The sequence below is a fragment of the Phaseolus vulgaris genome, chromosome 8 (assembly GCF_051622355.1).
Source record: "Phaseolus vulgaris cultivar YP4 chromosome 8, ASM5162235v1, whole genome shotgun sequence".
In the NCBI taxonomy this organism is placed as follows: domain Eukaryota; kingdom Viridiplantae; phylum Streptophyta; class Magnoliopsida; order Fabales; family Fabaceae; genus Phaseolus; species Phaseolus vulgaris.
Window position 1 is genome coordinate 331,395 of NC_143505.1, and position 24,583 is coordinate 355,977.

Genomic DNA, 24,583 nt, shown 5'->3' on the forward strand with positions numbered 1-24,583 from the left:
AAGTTTTGTTAAAAGTAAAAAAAAAGTATTTATGTGATTTTATGAAATCTCAGTGCAACTTACTTTTTTAAACATCTGTCTCTTATTTAATTAGATAAAATAACCTTTCAATCATTGGCATCTTTTCTTTTTATATGGACAAATATTAGTTCTAATGAGAAAAGGGTATTGTTTTTATACACATATGTATTCTTAAGTGTTTAAAGGAAAGGGTTATATGCATGAATCTTGAAATTGAACATGGCTATATATGCTACATAATTTTTTTTTACTAGAAGTATTGCAAATTGTTTCAACTCTTCCTTTATTACATTTTAAATGAATGCTTAATTAATCAGAGAATACCAATCACACATTCTCTTACCAGTTTATTTTAACATAATTTACTGATTAAAATACATCAAGTTTTATTTAAGATTTTGTAATTTTAATAAATCTCAGTGATAAAAAGTTGACTGAATTTTTGAAGGCATATATGCTACACTGGACCAGCAACATATAGTTTTACCATTTAGTGTCACCTGTTATAATTGTTCCATATTTATATTATGATTATAACTTTTTAAGCACAGAACAATTACTCATTATCCCTTAGTTCATTTTCCATAAAGAACATGGCTGATTCTTTGCTGAAAAGTGGTTCCACCTAGCAGAGAAATGTTAGTCGGGGATCTTCTGGGGTTTTAGGGCAAAAGCCAACAAGACCCCCAAATTTGGGGTCCTTCAATGTGAAACATGGCAGTGAAATTGAAATCAATTACTTTAACAAGAATGCATTTAGGGTTTAGTACGATTTGCGAAGACGACTTGTTCTTCGTTTTCTCATCTTGACACTTTCAACGCTTCAGGAAAGATTAAAATATTAACCATTACCATCACCTCAACATACATATCGCATTTCCATAATAATTTTAATTACAAAAAGTCGGGGCAAATGATTAAACTAACGTATAGTTTACAAAAAAATGAAATTAATAATACATATCACCTCTTAACCATTCAATATTATAATAGTAAACGAATTACGCGACACTCGAATGTCCACTCACTCTGGTTATCACCCAAAAGAAAGTTGGATTGAGCTTTTGGTTTTTGTAGGTGAAAGACTTGATAACTTGAATATTTGATAATGATAATTTAACGTTGTAATGAAAGCGAAGTGTAGAATCTGTCATTCATAGATACAAGTTACAAGTTACAACTACTTACAATTGGTACATCCGAATACTAAGCCATCATAGTTGGAAAACTATTCCTTGTTGCGAGACGATCGCTCCTTCCTTTGGCCACCAAGAATACGAGAAATTTGCAAACCTCTACTGAATGCTTGGTTGAACAGCATACGGGTTTGAAACTCTGAAACAAAAGGAAACCAAGCCAGAAAAGCAACCGGAGTGAACAGAAGCAAACCCATCACAATCTCATAACCTCGAGCAAGAGTTTTCACTGATCCCCAAAACCCAGCCCGCCGTACTAAAGGTTTTAATGCTTGAGCAATCTGCAAAATAAAATAACGACGACAGAAAAATCAAAACCACAAACAAGTTGAAGGCAACAAAGATAATGCAACAGAAGCACACTATACTAAACAAATTAGATACGCAAATATTTCCTTAATTCTTCATCTACCACTCACTTTCAGAATTGAAAGTCAACACAAGTTCATGTAAGAAAAATTCAGTCTTTGCCCCACGTTCAGAAATTTTTCAAAAAATACATAATGTGATCTAGGATGTGAGTGTCTTAAGGGCTGGTAGTTTCACAGGAATTTTCATTTAGTAGGTTAGCAGAGAAAAGAGAATTCACCTGCAGCATTCCCCAACCAGTTGGCATGAAAGCAAGAATGCAAACAACTATGTCCTGCACTGTCATGTGCGGAAGGGCTATCAAAATGACTAGAATTGAGACAAAAGTGAGGAATATCATTCCCTTGATTAGACGGAAGACAAGTTGAAAATTTGCACTGAATTTACGCCTCCCAACAGATACCGTCTGAAACAACAAGAAAAAACAGAATACCGCAATGTCAGACCATAGAAATTGCACTTTTTTAGGCAAGAAAAGACCATTAGTGCGTTAATTCAATATTGTTTGTGCCAATTCAATGAGCAAAGGCTCCGTGAGACAATAGAATGTGAATGCTGAGGAAGCATAGAAATACAATTAAACATGCCCATACAAGATACTCTAATAGCTTGTAACTAACCTTCATTACAAACAATACTACAAATATCACCAACCATGAAATGCCATAGACCTGTAAACCAAGGAAAGGGTATCGATTCCATTCAGCTTACCAAATTATAATTAGTGAGATAAAAATGCAGGAAAAGATTACAGCGTAGGTTAAGAATTACCAGAAAACTTTTTTGGCCTTTTTTCGTAATATTCAAGTGATATACCAGACCATACTGGTAGATAAAAAATCGCAATGATAACAGTATCTCCACTATGATTCCCCGCAGTCCTGAATATTGGAGATGCTCTTGTTCCTCTTCCCACCAAGATTCCCAACTTTTTTCAGGTAGAACACCTATACCCCCTCGATTACTAATCCATTTATTCCAATCAGTCCAATCATCAACAATTTTTTGCCATTCAAACCCAGAAGGATTGAACAAGAAAGGAGCAAACAGCCAGGTACCCACCATAAACCACATTGATGCAGTAATCAAGATATATGCAACAGCACTTCTGTAAGAATGACCGAAAATTTGATACACAATAAGCAGTATCATGAGCTCAATACCCTTCACAAAGTGGCTACGAGAGTAAAGTCTGTAGTTGTCAGCAAATTTAGCATGGAAAACCACAAATCCTCGACCAGTTGGTCTATATTTAGCACCTCCATGCAGCAATGTTCTTCCAAAATAATGAGTTTTTGTCCCAAGTGAAAATGTAAAGAATACTGGGGCCAGCTGCAGTTGCATTAATATGAACTCACTGAGAGCAGTTCGGAAGCCCCTCTCCAAACCGATTTCCATCAACATAGGCAGGGCCATCAAAACCCCAATTTGAACAAACGACTGAGATGCAAGAGCTACTTGAAGAGGCTTATTATCTCGAATGGCTTTTTGAGTGCTCAGACCTTCTTCGAGGCCACTGAGAACAAGATAAAGGCGACCATAGAGGAATATATATACAGTGAGAACAGTTATCTGCATAAAATTGAAGTGAGGGGGAAAATTTCAGAATCACATGGTATACAAACTTAAAAAATTTGACCATTTAGAACTTCAATTTTTCAATCCCTTTGGATCTTCTAAGTTATAATAATAATAATAATTCTTAGAAAACAGAATTAAGTCTAACTAAACCTTACAAAATTGGCTTATAAAGTCAATTTACACGCACTTGTATACTATAACTTGGCCATATTTCTAGCAAGTGTAGGATCTCCAACACTTCCTCTAGCTCCGAGAACTGCATGTCTAAATTGAGGAACTAGATACTGTGGATGGCTCACTAGTAGGTGGCATAATAGATCCAATCGCTAAATTAGGTTATATTATCATAAAAAGTGAACTTTAAGTCTATCTCTTCCTTAGAAAGTCAGTTTGTAAAGTAAGGTTTGTATCAACTTATATATAATTAGACCATAACTCTAGTCGATGTGAGATCTCTAACAACAACAATAATAACAATCTACATAATATGCAAGTAAAAGTTAACACTAGTGATAACGTACAAGAGTGCTGAAATAAAATCCAACTGTGGTGAAATAACAAGACAACATTCTGAAGAAGTCAAAACGATGCCCAAGTCGGTATACATCTCGACTAAGTGTTTGCTCCCCATTGCCATTAGCTATTTTTGCTTCAAACATAGATATCTGATTGAGACCCACATCTCTTCCCTTCCCTACTTGTATGTACTCATGGTGAGTAACATTCCCTTCACGTAGTGTAGAGTTAAAGCCTAAAAATAACAAAAAAAATCCAATACAGAAACATTCAATCAAACAAAAGTAAACAGTTAAAGCCTAAAAATAACAGAAAAATCCAATACAGAAACATTCAATCAAACAAAAGTAAACAATGCAAATGGTAAACACAGTACCAGCAAAAATATCTTCACTTAGATTGATAACCTTGGAGGCTTTACTCACACCCCCTCTTGTGAGGTGAAAAAGTCTATCAAAGACATCGGGGTGACCATAATGGAAACGAACCCTACATAAGTAGAGAGAAAAACAGTTTAGACTTTTCTATTTATTTTTAAGTACTCTCAAGAGAGTAATAGCTTAACTTCCTGCAGAAGTCGAATGTATTAATAAGTAGACCAAAGGCAGTCAAGAACAGTAACTTAAGTAAAATGAGAATGATTTGTTACTCTCCACCCACTCTCCCCCCTATTGACAAAGAACAAATAACAAATAACAAGTATCTAATAAACTCTATCTACCAATTTCAAACATTTAACATTCCTTTTCTATTTACTTTTAAGAAATCACTCACTTTCTATGCAGTTAGCAATTCTCTCATGAAAAACTTGAAGTGCATTTATTCCAAAAATTCTGTCAATATTATCCTAACCCAAAAAAAAGGAACCAGTAGAACAGAACAACTTACTTCAAAGGATTAGCCAACAATCTCTGACCAATTGTCACAAAACTTGTCTCCTGATTTGACATGAACCATGCGAGGGAAGAAACACTACAGCCAGAGCCAGACACTAGTTAGAAACACAAAAAATCACGTCTAGTTGCAAATACACCAAAACAGATTTACCTTCCAGTAAATATATGCTCCCTAAGTCCAAGGATACTAGGGAACCGAACACCATCATGCTTTTTAAGAAACTCTTGCAACAAATTTCTCATTTTCAAAGCTTCTTCCATGTAATTATCCTATAAAAGAAGCAACTTAATTAAATGTCCTGAAGAGACCTTACAATGATGAGCACTTATATGATCATCATACCTGGTTCATATCTATTGTTTGCAAGCCCTCTCCACGTGTGAAAATTATGGCATGATTCTGATTTTCAGGCTTACCCTCACCCAAAATTGCTGGTCCAGGAAGCTTTATTTTATATATAATCTGATTGAAACAATCAAACAGAGTATATTATTTACAAAGTGAATGATAGTTTAGAAAAGGGTGCTGATAGATCAACACTGTGAACAGTAAAAACAAACATTTCACATATCAATAATTATTTTTGTTTTATTTTTTAATTTAAAATATTATTATATTATTATAAACAATTGTTAAAGGTTTTTTTACTGTTCACGGTGCTAAAGAAACTTTGCTCTTTAGAAAAACAGTTAAGGTTAAGAATTGCATTTAGTAATATAGAAACGGCTTCACCCTTTTTTTCTTGAAGTTAAATAAAACAACAATTGTCTATTTATGTAAGAGTCGTATTTAATTTTATTCCAGTTTTTGTGTATGTTAGAAAAAAAAAAAGAGGGCCGCCATTGTTTCTTCCTATCCTGAATAAACTAAAACAGAAACATCTGTTCCTTTATAGAAGAGATTACTAAAAGCAAATTATTTTCTGTATCTCTCATTTCAAAACCACTAGAATTTAGGTTTGGATCAAACTCAACCCTACAAAACCCCAAACTCAACCTTATAAAACTTTCTTTTAGGATGAGGTGTGCATGCTATTTATAAATTCTATTTTAGGCATATCACTAATCAATATGGGACTAAACCACCACCCCTTGAGGTTGTGGTTTAAGCACCCCACCGACCCAAAAAAAAAGAAGCTGCAACTTTGGCAGAATAGGGATAACTGCAATTAAGGTATATCCTCCAGCACTCTCCTTCATGGATAAGTTTTAGTAAGGTGATATAACCATATCACAGTCGACATAGGGTTAAATCACCACCTTTGAGGTTGTAATTTAAGCAAGCACCAAAGAGCCTAGGAGTGACTTCAAATAAGGCAGCTCTCTAACAGTAACTTATTTCAAAATAGGCTGGGCTGGATAAATATTAATGTCCAACTTGAGATGATTATTGGTTTAAGTTTGGAGTGAGATTGTTATGGGTCATCTGCACATATATTGTTATATTCATGTATGTAGAGTTAATAAATATACGTGCAAGGAACACAATATCTGAGATTAGGACTCCAATTTCAGCAAATCCTTTTCCTTCGCCAACCAACAAGTGTTATGGGATCAAAAGATTATCAATACTCTTCCATAATTTGCTCAAAACCTAAGATTTGTTGTTTGACATACAGAGGAATTGTGCCACCTTGCTACAACCCTAGTTTTTACATTTACTTTATGTATATTTCCTCATTCTAGAGGAAATCCTGCTGTCCATCACATTGAAATTTCCAACCATCTTCTAATAAAACTTCTCCAATCAAAACAAAAACATTACTAGTAGGAAAAAAGAAGTAACGCATTCATCAAAAATCCAAATACCTGATCCAGATTCTGCTCAGGCTCTGAAGCACTATTTGATTTTGGCATAGCCTTCACCAAGCAAGAGTAGTAAACCTTGTTGATCTTTTTCTTACTGTCTTTGACAGGTTCCTCTACCTCATCAATATAGGCAACTCGAAGAGACGGATATCTGCCAAATGTAAACATATCTATCAACCAAACACCTTTCGTTTTTACTTTACATTGCTCTCCTCTACCAAAATTACCTTTAATGAGGAAGCTCTGTTATGCCCTTGTATTGCACTGATTCTTGCACCGGTTTTAAATATTAAAAATTGCTTTAAAATTGAAGTTAATATTTCAGTAATTTTATGAATATTTAGGTTTTAAGCTACTATAAAGTGAAAAGTTCTTGGGTGCTATGTTCATGGGGATAGATCTTGAGGAAATGGAATAGAAAAACGAAAAGCTCCCAAAACTAACTTCTGCAGAAGCTTTTTTGTTCTCTTATATACTTAAGAACTTCTGTACAGTGTTTCTACTTTTAACTAAAAAAGAAACTTCAAATTACTGAAGCTCCATTTCTTACCTTGTCATAAGCCTTAATATGTCCTGTGCAAGGCGAGAACCAGACCGCTTGTCAATGCCATATTGTTGACATGATACCACATATGTGAATTTCATATCAGCTACCGCTTGACATTGCGTCCACAATGACCTTTCCCCCCTTGAATTGTCATCTGAGTTTTCTACGGCTTTATAACCTTCCATCAAATCTGTCCATTGGTAACATTTCAACCACACAAACCAAAAGAAAGACAAAAAAAGAGTTAAAAAAATTCTAATAACTAATGAACTGACTGGCAACCACAGTACGTATAAATAAAGAAATTTCACTTAATCATTCCCAAAAGAAGGAGCATTACCTTCATCTTTGGCCATATCAAGAAACGCCTGCAGTTCCAGAGCTTTTCTGTAATACATCATACCTCTTACTGCATTAATTAGAATTTTATACAAAGTCAATTGCAACGATTTATTACACTCTAAACAGAGGCACATAAGTAAAAATAAAATATGCTAGTGTTAGAGAATTTTATCTTCTAAGTGTGAATCTTTCATTGATAAATTGATATATTCAATACATAGGTTTGAATAAAATAACTCTCGAAGAGACATGAATTAGCCATGGTGTACATGAAAGGGTAGGTCCCCCTCTCTTCACTTTCTATAAATAATGTCTTTGGGACAGACAGAAAAGACTCAAGTAGGAAAATATTATCGTAAAATCCAAAGTTAAATAAGGAAGAGCATCCAAGGGGAATTGTAAAAGCATTGAAAGAAGACTCAAAGGCAACTAGAAGAACAATGACAAAGGTTTGTACCATGAATATTGTCTCATTAATTTGGTGTCAATTTTGCAATTGTGGTCCTATTTAATCATTCATGAAGAGAGAACTATGTATCCATGACTAATGAAAATTATTGAACGGTATGCACATGAAATCATGAGTACGTGCACACGGGAGGGGTGAGAGAGAGAGAGAGAGAGAGAACCAGTTCTGGTCAATGTTTGCCCTCTATATGATGCCCAAAGCCGAAGTTCTTCCACTAACTCATCAGATTCACACCCTTTAATATCCTCCTCAGTAGACTTCACACGCTGAATAAAATTGTTCCACTCATCTGTGCATTGACAACCAAAACGGTAACAAAAAATACATTGGATATGCTCAGAATTTTTTATATTTATGTAACAAAAGAGATTTCGGTGTATTGGCAAACCTGGAAAAATCTTTTGCAAGTAGAACAGTATTGAAACACCATCTTCATTAGGTGAATCTAAGTCTTGTAAGGAGAATAGTACTTCTTCTGTATAGTATGGTGTCAAAACCCTATAACCAAAAATTACCAACAAATATATAAATACACAAAAACAGAGCAACTAAACCATTTTAAATCATGTTTACTACATGATCAATATACTAATATTTTTACATGGGGTATAATTCAAGCAGATATACTACAAGATAAAATTCTGCAGTCTTTAGTCAAACACTAAGAAAATACTACCTCATGTCCTATATAAGAAACAAATGTATAATTCACAGGATGAATAGAAATATTTAAATTAGTTCATTTAAATTAAAATTGTCATAAACTTAAATTTTATTCAAAAATAAGTATAGAATTAAAAAGATTAAGTGATGATTACATTTAATGATACTACACATAATTCAAGGAATATTTTATCCACCAATCGATATGATTAATATTGTTAAAGCCTAATAAATCCATCCACTTTTGTGGGAGATGAGTGGATATTTCATTGGTAGCCCTTGTAATAATTTAACAATATAAAAGAAAGTTAATTAATTCATTTGAAAGTGATACCAATGTACCATGTTTCTTATAATTAGAAATTTTTCTTACATAAAGATGTTTTTCTTCCTTGTTAAATCTACTAAAGAGAAATGCTGAGAACACACTCTTTAGAACATATTCTCCGTCATTGGTTAAAATTTATTGAAAATCAAAAATTCAATGGGTAGTTTCAATAATTTTAGTTTAACCAATAAGAGAGGGTGTTCCTTACACTCCTCCCAAAAAAATTATCCTTCATTTCTTTGAGTAACCTGGACTAGACATTCAATTGTATCAAATCAAGTCTTTCGTTCACAGCATTACAACAGTCCATACGCTTTACCATCTAATGCAAGTGCAATATCAAATTAAAATCCTGGGCATCATATAACAAACTGAAGAATGTTACTTTAATTGCGCACACTGTTTAAAGTTAAAAAATTCAAGGACTTTGACTTTCCGGTCAATGATGCAGGGGGAGGAACTGACTACGATAAAGGAGATCACATGTTAAGAGGGGAGAATTCCTACAATATTTAACTTAACTGATTCAAAAATTACAACAAAATTGCAAAGGAGTTAGGAGTTAAAGATAGCTTACGAGAATGAAAGCATGTTGCGAACTTTTGGGGCCAAAGGCATGTCCATAAACAATGAATTTGAGAAGAAAGATATACGCCTTCTTGCTTCTAAGTTAGATGGTACATCCATGGCAGATTCTTTTGTCGTAAGCAGCAAGAAAAGTCGTTTAATCTACCCCAAAAAGGGTAAACATGTCATTACAAAGCACTTCACCATTTAAACTTTTAGCACAACAATTGAATTAGTAACAAACCTTCTCTGTCCAAGCTGCAGTAAATGGTTCAATTGGAAACTTGATAGCTCCTTCAGATGCAAACAATTGGTGATGGGGCTCAGGCTCAAGGTGAAGCATCCCCTCATGCCCGGTACCACCATGGGTTGAATCCACCAAACTGAAACAATATTGCTATAATCATAATCAAGGGAGGGAATAGGGTGAAACTAAAAGATATGGCACGTGTTTGGTTTTGAGTTTAAAAGCCAAGATGTGCATCAGATACATGAAAATTAGAAGCTTGAAATACTAGCATCTAGGTTAAAAGCAAGAATATGACGTGCATATTTTATAAATGAACAAATGACAAAACAAGATAGCAGAGACAACAATCTGTGTATACATTACCTGAATATTTGATCCTGGTCCTCCATCATTATATCTCTTGTCACAACCTCCAGCATGTCCTGGAATAGAATCACAACTAGGTCCCTATCTTTTGGATCATTTGCCAACTGCAATAATTAAAATAACTTCGTAAGATTTTGACAACCATACTAAACTGTCATAGAGAAACAAAATGTACAAAAATTGCATAAAATAGTTCTGAAGTATTACCAAATACTCTATTAGCTGAACAAACTGTTTACAGAGGTTAGGAAGTGCACTCATTCTGAATTCAACAATCAGTTTATCTGATTCTATATGTTTATCCACTTCATCAAACATGTACTCTATAACCCTGAAATGAACAACACCAACGAAGTTATAAAAAAAATAGATATAAACAGAACCTTTCAGAAATCAGTTTGAACTTTAAGAAATACATCCACAAAGTGATAAAACTTAAAAATAGATACGCAAAGAACCTTTCAGATTTCAGTTTAGACTTGAAAATATAAATCAACAAGATTTCAGATTTCAGTTTGGACTTGAAATATAAATCAACAAAGGTGATAAAGCTGACTATTTCCTACAGCCTTTTTTCAATCGGCCTAGAAATAATTAAACTTAGAGCTAGGTGGGAATATTACATAGACCATCATTCACAAAGTACAACTACTTACTTTGTCTCCCGTTCCCCTTGAACCAAATGCTTAATAATGCTCTTAAATGAAGCATAGCACTCACGGACAGCACAAGACATGTAAGTATCAAGCCCAATTCTTTTCTTTAGCTCTCGATCCTTTCCATTGCTGTCCTTAGCCATATCTAGTGCAATTGGGATCTAAAAAACACATGGCCACAGACACAACTACTGAATGATTAGATATGGAAATGATAGTAGCAAGGTCTATCAAAGAGAAAATGAACAAAACCTTGCTAGCAAGTAGAAAGGGGGGCCATTGTATAAGGTCCAACTGAGTATCAGCCCAATATGGTACAAGCAAAAGGTCCATTTCCCTGAAAAATATAACCACCTCAACACATACACTATTGAAAAAATACAGCACCCCATTGATCAAGAGATAAAGTAGATCAAGAACCACCAACACATGATGATGGACTATCCCTCACATTACCTATCACTAATAAGATCTTCATCCCTGAAACTAGTAATTATTTGGTTCCACAGTTGTGCAAACCTTGCAGCCTCCTTCCCCTTGTTAGATGAGATCTACAACAATTGATCAAAGTATAGTAACCTCATGTTATAGATCCTCATTCAAGCTACAAATTAAATTAAGTGATGGTAAAATAAAAGCAAAACAACTAACATTGGGAAATCTGCGGGACAAAGTGGCTTTTAATCCTTTTTTCTTTGGCTCACTTGCTTCTTCAGGAATCAAACTGGCATTGAAGGCACCAGGCAATGATTCAAAACGAGACCTTAGCATTCCTAGTGTCCGTATCTGATATCAGGATAGAGGATAAGCAGTAATGCACAATAATTATTACTTAAAAGAAATAGATATTATATTCAAGCACCATGCAATGATTCGAAATGAGACCTTAGCATTCTTAGTGTTTGTATCTGATATCAGGATACAGGATAAGCAGTAATGCACAATAATTATTACGTAAGAAATAGATATTATATTCAAGAACCAGTGCTACGTCCATAAAATGCCTACAACTACTGGATAGTTGTAGTTCTGTAAGTTAACCACAAACAAAAGGTCCAATCCCATAATTAGGAGTCTAAAGTAAATTGACTCAATTAAGAGCAACCAAAAGTTAGTTGATAGTCATTCAGATCGATCCATTTCTAGATATACGTAATGGAGCAACAATACCTTCTAGATAGATTACACATCAAAGTATATATAAAAAGACAAAACAATGAATTAACATGAAAAATAATTATCCAAAACAACTAACAATCTAAGTGACAATAGGAGTGTGGACAATATACTAACCTCCCCAAGCCGACGGAAGGCACCATAAATACCACCAAATAATGTTGAGAATATGGCATACCAAATTTGGGTATCCATGAAGTATACCTGACAAAAAAGAAATTATACAATTATACTACTGATGTTTAAAATAGGATATAAATAAAGTACATCATAAACCCATACCAGGATAATCGGAGACCAAAGTGCAATTACAACACCAATATTGTTCCTTGCTGCAAAACACAAATAACTTACAAATTTTATCTGGAGAAAAACTAAAACGAAAGTAGAAACATTAAAGCTTACTAACCATGAGGAAAGAATTCGTGCCACTGGAAAGTTGTGATTTTTACACTCATTATAGCTTTTGTAGGTCCCACAAGAGGTTTTATCTATGGAAAGATGGAAGGTTAAAAACATGTAAAAACAATTGATGAAAGAAGAAATCCATTAAGATAAAAAGACAAAGATCTGAAGCTGGAAGATAAGAGAACCTCCCGAACAAGAAAAGAAAAATAATTAATTATTCTATAGATATAATGTAAAGGTATCCCCCTGTGATGCTTCATTAATGCAACACAGAGTAAGAACAAGTAAAATTCATTGATTATTACAGAAGATGCAGCTAAAAACCAAAAATACAAAAATTAGAATTCAATAATTGTTGTAACAATGAGTCCAAGGGTTTTAAAAAACAATCCCAAAAGAATTGAATATATTTCATAACCATCTTTGTGTGAAATTAGGGAGCTGAATATGCAAATTCAAATGACTACCTATCAGCGACAACTGAAAGAAATGATAGCTTATACTAGAGATAAAAGATGGAAACGCATCACCTCAATATAGTAACTGAAAGCCAACTTTGTAATTATGAGAAGCACCCAAAACATTGTGTACCTGACATTAAAAATGTCGCCACATTAATCAGATGCTAGGCATATTGAACTAGTACCAGTCACACATAACAGAAACAATTTAACTTAAACTTCTTACTTGAAAAGGGAAAATGTGCTCTCATGCATTCCCCTACCAACATACAAACGAGGCTGGCAATTATAAAGCATCAGAAACATCACGTTATTACAGTATTAATATCCCAGCAGTAATGACACAACAGTTCTTAGAAACAGAAGAATATAGTAAAAATTGAATGGATTATGGCCTACCTGTGACCACCATAACATTAGCATCACAACCCTATAGTTTGACCTCTCAAGATGACGCCGAATAAAAGGAATCAGAAAGAATATTGCAGCAAGCATATTCGGCGACAGGTAAACCACAACAGCCAAAATAAACAATGAAGGAGCACTTGAACCACCATTTCCAAACCAACTTTTAATGGTTTGAGCAAATCCAGGAGGATTATCCCAAGTATAAGCATAAGTAACTGACAGAACAATCACCCATGCTGCAGCTGAAACAACTTTTAGAATGTATCTTAACTTCACATACAGCGACATACTCCATTGTGCTTTCCAACTCAGGATCACATCAAGGACAGCTGCCGAAGTGGGGGAGAAAGGATTAACATGAATAACACCACTTTATGAAATAACAAAACATTCCTACTCACTCCTACAATACATTCTCAGCGGGAAGAAAAAAAAACAAATGAAATAGATATTGACTTTCAAAAACTCGTTTTCATTTTCAAGTCAAACCCAATCTTAACACTACATATTATATAAATTGCTCAGCCAAAGAAACAATGTATGCTAATAGCTCCCCACAATGAATTTTGGTCTGGCATCTTGAACACTACCTTCAATTAGATACAGTACATTAACAAATAGGTCATTTATTTAACAATGAAATGTTGAGACTACAACTGAAGAATATTCCAATCACACTTGAGAAGTTACACAGGAAAAGGATATTATCGAGTGACAAACATCAAAATCTAAAACAAGACAGCACATGATGAATATATGGAATGATGGACCATTTCAAAGTCACTGCATCCATTTGGCTACCAAACAAAAACAATTCCTCTTACAGCAGCACAACCAATATAAAATCAATAATGAAGATTAATTTGGGCACAACTAAATTACATTGCCCATAAAGGTTTTCAAGCTGAACTGTCTCAATTTACTAGGAAAACTATATGTGATGAGATATGCAAGGACATTGGATCCTGTAACAGCTTGATGTTAACCAGATCCATGCAAAGCCCCCAAACCATTTAGACTATACAACAAACTGCCCCAGCTTAAATATTAATAACTCTTATAAAACACTTCATGTGACATTTGCTCAAGAGTTCCAATCTCTCGGTAAATCAAAGAAACTCCTCCAAATAACCATTTTCACACCAGAGGCCATCTCATCTCTCTGTTGTAATTGTAATGCACTACTATAAGAACACCCCTCCCACAGCATGTAACCTCAAATTTCAGATGCTTGAGAACCAAAATATTTTGATCAAATGCTTTCGACCTATTATCTCCATTGGTATGTTATCATTCTGCAGAAGAGTTCCTCCTTCCATCAATCCTAAAACTTTTGAGAAGGGACTACTAGTCCACTATGTAGTAAACAAAAAACTATAGACTTTCACTAATTCAATCTTACTATGGAAGTTACATCTTTGACAGATGTAAACAATGAAAAATGCAAAATGAAGGAGGTTAAAGTCACAAATTAGATTACAAATTCATACAGAAACAATTAACTAAATGCAGAAAACATAAGTCATAATATCAAAATAACAAGGTAAGCTGCAATACCATTTGGAAATTGAATGTAAATGCAAATAATTGACTTTTGCCTACCTTGCCCAAACTTCAATATAGCTGCTGTTATAAACACACTCAACACCTTCTTGAACACGGCACCATTAAAGATCACACTTGGATCACCAGATCCATTCCAAGCAACAATAATCATAGCCTAATAATAATTAACCATTTTCAGAAATAGACTCTATTCTGCAAAGCATTGAAGGGAAAAAATAACTGACAAGGAAGCAGAGTAACAAAATGCAAAAAATATTTAACACCTGTAAACACAGAATGAAAAAAATCCACATTCGGTCAAAACTTCTGAAAATGTGCCAAAATGATCTTATCTCAACAAAATTCACTTTCCCAACCCATCTGTCTCTGCTAGGTGGTTTGTCATCCTGTACATATAAGTTAGAGCAAGACTTAAGATACAGCAGTAAATATAATATATAACTAAAAACATTCAAAACAGAGGAAATGCATAATTTCGTTTATTGATGGGGAGAAAATGTCTTGTGGACAACCATATCATTGAATAAATTATCATTTCCTCTCCAAAGAAAAGGTACAAGGAAATTTATTTATGAGTTTTATGTTGTGAGACCTAAATTATACATAAGCATCAAAAAGAAAGTCAATCTTACAAGGGAGAATATTGTGAAAGAGAATCTTATATAATCAGGAAAGAGTTTAAAGTTACAATATGGTCAATGTATATGTTTCCATAATATACTCTCTCATGATCTAAATGTGATCAATTGAGTTCTTATTTAACCCTGCCATGCACATTTCCTCTTCCATAAATATGGATGGCAAAAACAAAGCAAAGGTAATATATTTAAGAATGCCATGGATTAACAAAAATGTTGAACCAAATTAAGCAAATATGAATTCTTTGAGGACAAATATGGTAGATTCTCTAAAGAAAAATGTCGCACTAAATGCAATAATTTGGAGCCCGAAAAATCATTAACAGCATTAGAACAAAGGCTCTACAATTCAATACAACTATTCTTATATATGGAAAACTATTCATAGTAGTGTGGACTAGCCTTCCACAAAAACACTATAGTAGAACAGTGGGATGACTGCTGTTCTGAATATATATATATATATATATATATATATATATAAACCTTTATTATCATATTTATTAAAAACTAAATATTAGATTGAAAGTTCCTTTCACATAGATTATATGCACACAAAAAAACTATTTTAATCTTATGCCCCACTTATATAATCAAAATCGAAGTTTTCAAAATATACTAAAATAATTTTAAGAAAATTTCACATGAATAACCATAATGATAAACTAACATAATATAAAGTTATAAGAAATGAAGATATAAAATTAAAAAACAATGTAAATGAGTAAATTCATGCATTAAAAGAAAAAAATTATTAATTATTAAATAATTTAAACATAGTTGTAATCCTTATAAAGTATGTTATTTATTTAGATTTAATTATTCTATAACAAATTTTAAAAAGCAAATAAAAAGCAGACCAAACCGGTTTCCTAAACCATATCTTGACCTGTTTATATTCTTTCTTTATTATAATTCTTACTCTAATTATTTTATCAGTTATTACAATTTTATTCATATATATATATATGGTTTATATTTATATATTATTATATGTTATACATTTATCTCTATTATATAATATATAATTATGTATTAATTTTTTTCTATGTTTTCAAATATTAGAGTACACTGTCTGTTTATTATATGATAATATATGATATATGATTCACTGAAAAAGCAGCTGCAGCCGCAATGGAAAAGCATTCACAGTATAACACACGTTTGCCTCTCACGTCTACAAAGTAAAACTGTATCCCGCGATTCTCCAGGATAGCTCCGTAATGACTACCTAGTTAACAGATAATAATAAAATAGTAGAAACAACGCCACCTTTTTTTTCTAATGCTAACATAGAAAATCAAAATTACTTAAGAATCTTATTATTCCCGATTCAAATTAAAGATTTAATATGATTTGGCCAACAGTCAATTTGTATCCTGTGACGAATCAGAGATGACTTTGAATTCTTGCAAGCACGGATGGTCTCTGGTAAATATTACACGATTCAGCAATTCATTATTTTTTATTTTTCTTTTCAAGACTCTTGTCAAAAACATTGAATACTTAGATAAACTTAAACTCAAAAAAAAAAAAAAGGGAGCACTATTAAGTACACCCCAATTAGAAAAACTTAAATTAATATCCTGTTCCATTTCTCTTTCTCAATGAATTATTACTTTATCTCTAAAGATGATAATAAGTATCTAAAAGGATCTAGAGCTATATAAAAAATCAAAGAGAATGATAAAACAAGAAGCCTTGCAGCTATTTTCAATGAACAGGAAAGTTAATGACTATACAATGTAATCTCTTTTTATAAAAAAGAGAGAAAAGTACATGCTTATAGTTATCATGCGCAGAGAAAATTAGAAATTAATATTCAATACTTACATTAGATTTATCAAAAAATGAGTTTTCGGAAGGCAGGCAAAAGAAATCAGCATCAGCACGCATTGGCCAACCTAACCGAAAACAATCACCAGACCTACAAGTATGTTGTTAAAAATTAAATCATTGACAGGCATGACAGTCAATACAGAGAAAAATTAAAGCATAAACCCATACCAGAAATATTCATTTAAATCATCATAGTTCCTCCACTGTGAATGCTTTGACCTTCCTTTTTTGCTGCGTGCAGCTTCCTTTTGACCAAGGAAATATCAATTTATTCATCAATGTGAAAAATAAATGAAAATAAGTTTATATGGATGGACGGCCACAAACAAAAAAGGAAAGGACAAGCAGACTGTAATCAATGCAAGAAAAACCTTAGCAATCACGTTGTAGATAGGAGTGACAACTTTCCTTAAAAATGCTTCTTCTTCACCTCCATAAGCTGGCTTCACATTCTCTCCAGTCATCGGACTGACATTACCGGCAAGCATACCATACAATTCAAAAGCCATCTACAGAAACCATATTCAAAAGAACCAATTCATGTCAATTTTCATAAGTAGCAAGTTACCATCAAAGTCTCAATTAAAACCAACAAGGCAAATGTGACAATGTGAGCAAATGCCAAAACCATAGGGAGAATATACACAAACATGCACATTGCCTCCTAAATAGTCACGAAAATAAGATTATGCAACACCAAGAAAAAAAATAACAAAATCACATGACAAACGCGTCTATATTATATTATAAGAACTACATGTTTCAATCCAAACAATCACGGACAGATATTACATATATTGAAGATACAAAAAAAAAGTTAATGATATAAACAGGGTACTATATCTTTCGAGACTGAAACTTACATTCATTAATTTTATAGTGTCAGAAACTAATGCAGGATGCAGACATTATAATGCTCTTAATAACCGTCTTGCTTAGGTTAAACATCAAGAAAGCACAAACACCAGCTCTCCTAAAAGCTTATTCCATATAAATGCACATAATTACATACTCATCTAAAACACCATCACAGTCAATGGTTGAATCCCATCACCAATAGTTCTTATAAGTTCACTTTGTGTTTCTTCTTTTTCTTACAATAACTATCCTTCTCAAATTTAATCTAGTTTTCTTAGAGAAGAAATAAAGCAAATCAGAGAATGTAGAAAAGTGTAAATCGGTAAGAATTATGAAGCCTTTTGGAAAGGATATTTAAATATTTTGTACGTAGCAATGACAAAGAATTCAAAATATCAGTATGACATGGCAGAGGACAATCAATACTGATTAACAAACTATCTTTTTCATTACATGGAATATATAAATCTATAAATGACTATTCCCAACTAGGATCCAAGAATACAGATCCCAATTATATAGCCAAACATAACAAAGTTAACACAAGTAACTCAACAAACTTGTTCATGGACTCCATACAACTTAAAAATTATTAATTTAAGATTAGACATCACTTGACGTAATAACAGAGATTAAACCCAGATATGCAACCCTGACAATTTAATGCAGCGAAAACCAAACTAGTAGCGCTGTTGATCATTATCATTTTAATTTTAGCTGACTATGGTTTGCAGAATGTCATTCCCATTGGGCTCAGCTCACTATAATTTGAATTGCATATCTTGGGAAAAGAAATACGACAGCAAGTTATCTTAGACAACAGCACAAGGCAGAAAATCCCCAATACCATACAAAATAGTGACCTCTAAAGATTATGATGCAAGATGCGACTGTGAACAGAATAGAGACCAAACCAACCAGTTACGCTATGATACATAAACACAATGTCAGAGAGTGACCAGAAACAAAACACAAGTCATCAGAATATATTTGTTAATTTTGTTCCTAAGTGAAATCTACAGAAACAAGAACTCGCACACACATATATGCAGGGATCAGTATGCTTGATAATGAATTCACACTTCATTCTATATACAAATTAGCTTTTCATTGCAAATGCATCAAAACATCCCTAAAAATACAAACATTGGGGGACAACAAAAACAACTCAAACATGCTGGGAAAAATAGATAATCATTACAAATCTATTCAAGTTACAAAGCATACATGGTGATATATATAACAAAGGCATTCTGGCATGAATCGTAGGTTGGCAGCTTCACCCCATATTAAAAGATACAGACCCATATATAGTAGTTTGCGCTGCTGTACTTCTTGCTGTATGGTAGGTAACCTGTCAAAAATGCATCCACAAGACATGTTACAGGGAGAACTTAAAAATACATATATTTTCATTGTAGATGAGCAAAGCTAAGAGCTGCTAGTCAGCAAGACACTGTATAATATTTATCATTCAACATAAAGCAAAAACACTCACCAAAGGCTACTTTTCCGACCCAAATACTTGCACCATTTTTTGTAATTCTTGAAAAGTTTCTTCATCACTTCTGTCAGGGCACGTTCATCCAACTAATCAAGCAAAGCAAACTAGTCACAAGTAGATAGAATACAAATTACAGTGTTATATTTATAGTGATGAAAAGTAGGTAAAAAAAGGATTAAATGGTGTTTCTTTTATTTTCTTACTTCAATTTTACTAGATATGTTTTCATTAACAATTGCAAAAAATATCACCTTATTTTCACTTTGTTGCCTCTTATCAAGGATTTCCAAAGGGGGGAGTGAAAGCAACAAAATTTAGGGCCTGTTTCCTGTTTTCACAAATAATTACAAAAATGTTACCTTGTTTTCACCTCGTTTCCTATTTTCAAAATTTGTACAAGATATGGAGGAAACAAGATAAAATAAATAGGGAATGTGTTTTTCACCATTTACAGTACAAATCTTCCAAAAGCAAGAACTCAGTAAAATAAGGTTCCTTTTTGTATTTAAGTAGGAAACAGTAGGTGAAAACAAAATAATTCTCTAATTTCTCAAACTCAACAGCTCCCTGGTTTTTAGCATTTCCTTCCCGGTATCATAGAAACAAAAAACAATAAAAACAAGGATGAGTTTTTCTTTAATTCTAACAGAAAAATTATCAACAGAACAAAAAGAAAAAACAAAACAAAATGCTGCCTAGTGTTTTGTTCATAATTCACAGATGAAGATAGATTGCCATCAGAGATTCAGAATGGAATGTTCATGAAAAGTGCAGGACCTTTGACTCCTTATAGAAGAAATAAAGTAGAAAGGCAGAGGATTTGTAGAATGAAGAAAGAAACAATAAGTTGCACAGTATCATATCAACAAAAGAAATCATCATGCACACTTACACTAAAACTTGAAAACATTAAATATAGCATGCCTCCCCTACTCTCTAAAGTCCAAACCATACAAAGTTCATCCATACAAGTTCAAAGAGCATTCATAGTTTACGTATTAAACTGAGCACTACAGACAAAAGCAGCCTTCCAGGATTAAAAGGGCAATAAAACAGCAAAATGCTTGGATGATGATGTTACAGAAGAAAAGAGATAAACGAGATAATACGCGGTATAGTATATTTTTCCCATTGGATCAACAAACTAAACATGTTTTTTTTCTCTGGACTTTTACTTTATATATTAAATAAATATAAACAGGGTTTTCTATGGAAACCAGATTTGAGACTATGTATAAGTTCAATTTAAAACTGACCTTTGGTTGCTGATCAGGCTTTGGAAATTGTCTTATGTGAACATTAGCAAGCAGTAAGATCAAATGCTCTCTCTGATTCGCTACATTGTGTTTCTGCAGTATGTATAACACTATATATTAAAATCAAGAGGAGGCAAACAAGTTCAATTCAACATAGTAATGAAGATGTCAACTTTTTATTTTAAAAATAAAAATACAACATTAAAATAGATAAGTTTCTGGTTGTGTTATACCTGAAATCCAAACATTGACCCAAGCCAATCCAAAATGTCTTCATCCTTTTTTTTCTTGTAGTCCTTAGGCCATGGAAGACCCCTAGTGTTACGAAGAGCATATACAGCAGCTTGGATCTATAAAGAGCAATAAATAATTATGTTCATTCTAAGTAAAATGATTAGAATTACAATGTATGAAACTGAATTTCATGCCTCAGGAAATTTCATTATAGCCTGGTTAGCACTATCGGGATCAAGAGGAAGAATATTGTAAGGAACTAAGATCTCAGTTTTCTCAGCAACTTTATCTTGGGTCTCCAAAATCTGTAACAATGGCAATGGAAAATCGATCATGCATATTAGTGATGTAACATCCTGTAAAATCCTAGCAAGAAGGGGACCCCAATAGGGAAATGACATCTAAGGGAGCCACAGAAAATAACCTCACGATCAACTTCCATAGATTGTGTCATGTTAACGGCCTTCAAAACCTCAAAAAGAACATTAGCTGTGTTATATGCCTTGGTGAGCTGCGCACTGAAAGGAACAAACTATTAATCACTCAATAGCAGGATAACATATCAATAGAAAATTATCTAGAGAATCTACCGGTCAGCTTTATCGGCAGCATTTTGTAAAGCTTGGATATATTTTTTGTAATAATGCTGATAAAAACTCTGCATCTCACGAGCATCGCTTTTCTTAACCCTTCCTTTCAGAGTTGGGTCATTTTCCTAACAATTATGAAACAAATTGACCAAAATAAAACATAGAGAAACTCAGCATTGAAATAATTTAAACTAACACACACTATCATAAAATTTCATACGAGGCAACAACTCGTTCTACTGATACATAACTCGTTCTGGGTACTTTAGCAGTTTGGATTTGTACTGCTGTCATCTTTCAAACGGATAGAAAGCGTTAAATCCTAAGCATATATAAAGAGTAAAACACCGCAGCCTAAGCATATCAGAACTTTCAAGTCGTGCTGATAAACAAGATTCTACGGTCTCACAGATAAGAAAGAAGTGAGCACCACCAATGATGACCGATTTCCACTCTGAATTAAAGAATTTCCATAGTTTATAGATTCTTTCCATACTGTATTAACGACAACAGCAAAATGACACACACAAGCACAGTGCATGTATACGAGATACATTTCTTCATATTTCAAAAAAGTGAGAAAGATATATTGGAGGAGATCAAGTAAGAAAGAGTGTATGCAGCTGAAGCAGAAAGAAATGAAGTAGGAGAATGGTTAGGTACTCTTTCAAGGCGTTGAAGAAGTGCGGTTTTGAATTGGCGAACACCACGACCGCTTGAGTTGGGATCCAGCCTGTGAGCTTTCTCAAAAGCGTAGAAGCGACCTGCAATGCAAGAAGAACATCAAATTGGAACAAAAATAGAAGGAACCGATGACGAAAGAGGAAAGTGAAGAAGAAAGAAACATACAGAGATAAGCAACCCTGGGATGAGTCTTCTCAACTTCGTTAGCGACACGAAGAATTGGTGCAATTTCGACGAGAGAGGAAGGCACGACCTCACTGTCAATGACCGACTCTCCCAAGTTTCCGGCAGTCTGCGTCCGAATGATCCGCCTCGGCTGCGGCGCCTCGGAGGACGGCCCCGCGCCTCCTCTGGAGGAGGACATTCCGACGACACTGTGCAGACAACAGAATAAAATGGCGATGATGAGTGAAGATGCAGAAGCATAAAGGCGCGTGAGAGAAGAGAAAAGTACCGAGCGAGAGAGAAAGGAAGCTGAGATTCGGATTCTGAATGGGAATGGAAGATGAAACGAAACCCTAGCACAGAGAGTGAGTGAGTGAAGAAGCTAAGGTGCTTCCAAGCTAAGGAAAAGCGTAAAAGGTGAGTGGGAGTGAGAAATGAGAGTGACAAATGAAATTTGTATGAAAAGCAGAAAGAGTTACTATTGCCAGTTGCGGACATATGCTTTGCTGTGTTGCACTGCCACACACACTATTTTCTTTTCTTTTCTTTTATTTTCTTTCCTTTTCTTTTTTTCTTTTTTTTCTTTTATTTTCTTTTCTTTTCTTTTATTTTCTTTTCTTTCCTTTTTTTTCTTTTATTTTCTTTTCACCGCAAAATATTTTATTGTTGGCAACTAATGAAAAACAGATTGCAATAAGTACTCAACAAATTAACCCTATATTCTTCCACCCATAAAATAATACAGAAATAATTATATGATTAAAATAAATTGTATATATTTTCTTAAGTAAAATGATTTTCAAACAAAACGGCTAATGTTGAGTCAAAAGAAATAAACAGTTACTGTTAAATGTTTTATTCAGAAAGCATGAACAAAACGTTCTTTTGTACTAAATAAATAAATATAAACATTATAGAAATAGAGGTTTTAAAATATGGAAAAAGACGTGTGTTTGAAAGAGTTGGGTTTTTTATACCATTTTGAATTGTGTACTTCTAATGTATGACATTATTTTCAACTACTGTCTTACACAGTCAACTTTGCATTGAAACCATTCTCTCTGTAATTATATTTTACTTGTAGTTTTAAAGCTAATATTATAATATCAATAACAGAAGTTATGCTCGTAACTTTATATTTATTTTATAACCTTGTAGTTTTATTTAATTAATGGATATATATTTAAAGTCTTTTAATTAATTTTGACAAGTTGAAGTAATTTTGCAAAATTCAAAATTTAAATATGTTTTCGTCAACTTTTTCTGTTAGCCCATTAAGGAGTTAACCGTTGTGTTTTAAGTGAGTATTAGGTGGGGGTAGTTTTTCATTTTTAAAGACAAACATATGAAACTAACTACTTTTGACACCTTATATGTTAGTGTTTATTCAAGATTATTCAAAAAAAAATAGCTTCTATCATTTTTTTCAACACATTGAAGCTCTAGTACAAATTCAAAAATTGATAATTATTTTGACCTAGGAATTGGTAAACCTTGTCAAAACACTTATTTTAATCTTAATATACATTTTTCTTAATATTGAAGAAAATACTTTCTCAAACACTCATTTAATCTTAGTGTTTCAAAAAGTATTTTTTTCTAAATTGCTAAGAAGATAACAAAAATATATATTTTACTTTTGTAAGAAGTGTATTTGAAAATGATTTTGAAAACTCAGGGAGTGTTTCTCCCTGCACCCAACAATGACTTCCTGCACCCATCATTTTCGGAAAAGACCATTTTACCATTTTTAAAAAATACTTCCAAATTGCATTTTTCGAAATATTTTCAGAACATACTATATATTTTATAAATTTCATATTTACCTGGAAATTAAAAAAAAATGTGTTATGGAAAGGATGTTCTTAAATGATTTTTTTGTCTTCGAGATATGGAAACACACTTTACCCATAGAATCCCTACTGGAAACACTTTTTGTTTACGGATCCCTTATTCTGGAATCATCCAAAATTATCAAGAATAATTATAGTATTGCAAATAATAAGGGTGCATAAAGAAAATTGATAAGAGCGATCGTGTGTAGAAACGTTTAGGTCCTCTTGTAAGAGATTTCAAATAACGATTAGACTTTGGACAAAGAAAACCTTTAGGTGGCTTCCGATTATACCAAGAACAATGATAGAGAATTGAGAAAAGGAAACAAAGTGCATATACTATTCATATCTCAAATAATAGTTCAATACTCTATTTATATAGTAC

At 33.2% G+C, this 24,583-nt stretch overlaps 1 protein-coding gene across 2 annotated transcripts; it reads right to left on the reverse strand.

Annotated features, from left to right (window-relative positions):
• Nucleotides 1–1,089: 1,089 nt before the first annotated feature.
• Nucleotides 1,090–22,863, reverse strand: LOC137823847 (callose synthase 3). Of its 2 annotated transcripts, XM_090293511.1 has the most exons (44): nt 22,653–22,792; nt 22,364–22,572; nt 22,178–22,278; nt 21,515–21,639; nt 21,349–21,442; nt 21,119–21,229; nt 20,924–21,040; nt 20,691–20,783; nt 19,686–19,762; nt 19,429–19,520; nt 19,158–19,284; nt 17,444–17,581; nt 17,241–17,317; nt 17,067–17,160; nt 14,859–14,981; nt 14,632–14,749; nt 13,021–13,358; nt 12,848–12,900; nt 12,691–12,751; nt 12,162–12,243; nt 12,035–12,084; nt 11,870–11,956; nt 11,228–11,362; nt 11,033–11,127; nt 10,829–10,913; nt 10,577–10,737; nt 10,128–10,251; nt 9,918–10,024; nt 9,549–9,687; nt 9,315–9,466; nt 8,135–8,244; nt 7,907–8,035; nt 7,276–7,344; nt 6,939–7,125; nt 6,389–6,539; nt 4,923–5,042; nt 4,731–4,849; nt 4,572–4,655; nt 4,060–4,172; nt 3,689–3,918; nt 2,358–3,158; nt 2,207–2,257; nt 1,807–1,992; nt 1,090–1,498 (listed from the first exon to the last, which is right to left on the reverse strand). In XM_090293511.1, exons 10-44 carry the CDS (start codon nt 19,491–19,493, stop codon nt 1,250–1,252), a joined length of 5,010 nt encoding a protein of 1,669 aa, XP_090149637.1. In that variant the 5' UTR covers nt 19,494–19,520; nt 19,686–19,762; nt 20,691–20,783; nt 20,924–21,040; nt 21,119–21,229; nt 21,349–21,442; nt 21,515–21,639; nt 22,178–22,278; nt 22,364–22,572; nt 22,653–22,792; the 3' UTR covers nt 1,090–1,249. The 2 variants fall into 2 exon arrangements, with proteins under 2 accessions (XP_090149637.1, XP_090149636.1); XM_090293510.1 differs by lacking the exon at nt 19,686–19,762 and having other exon boundaries at nt 22,653–22,863.
• Between the last annotated feature and the right edge of the window lie 1,720 nt (nt 22,864–24,583).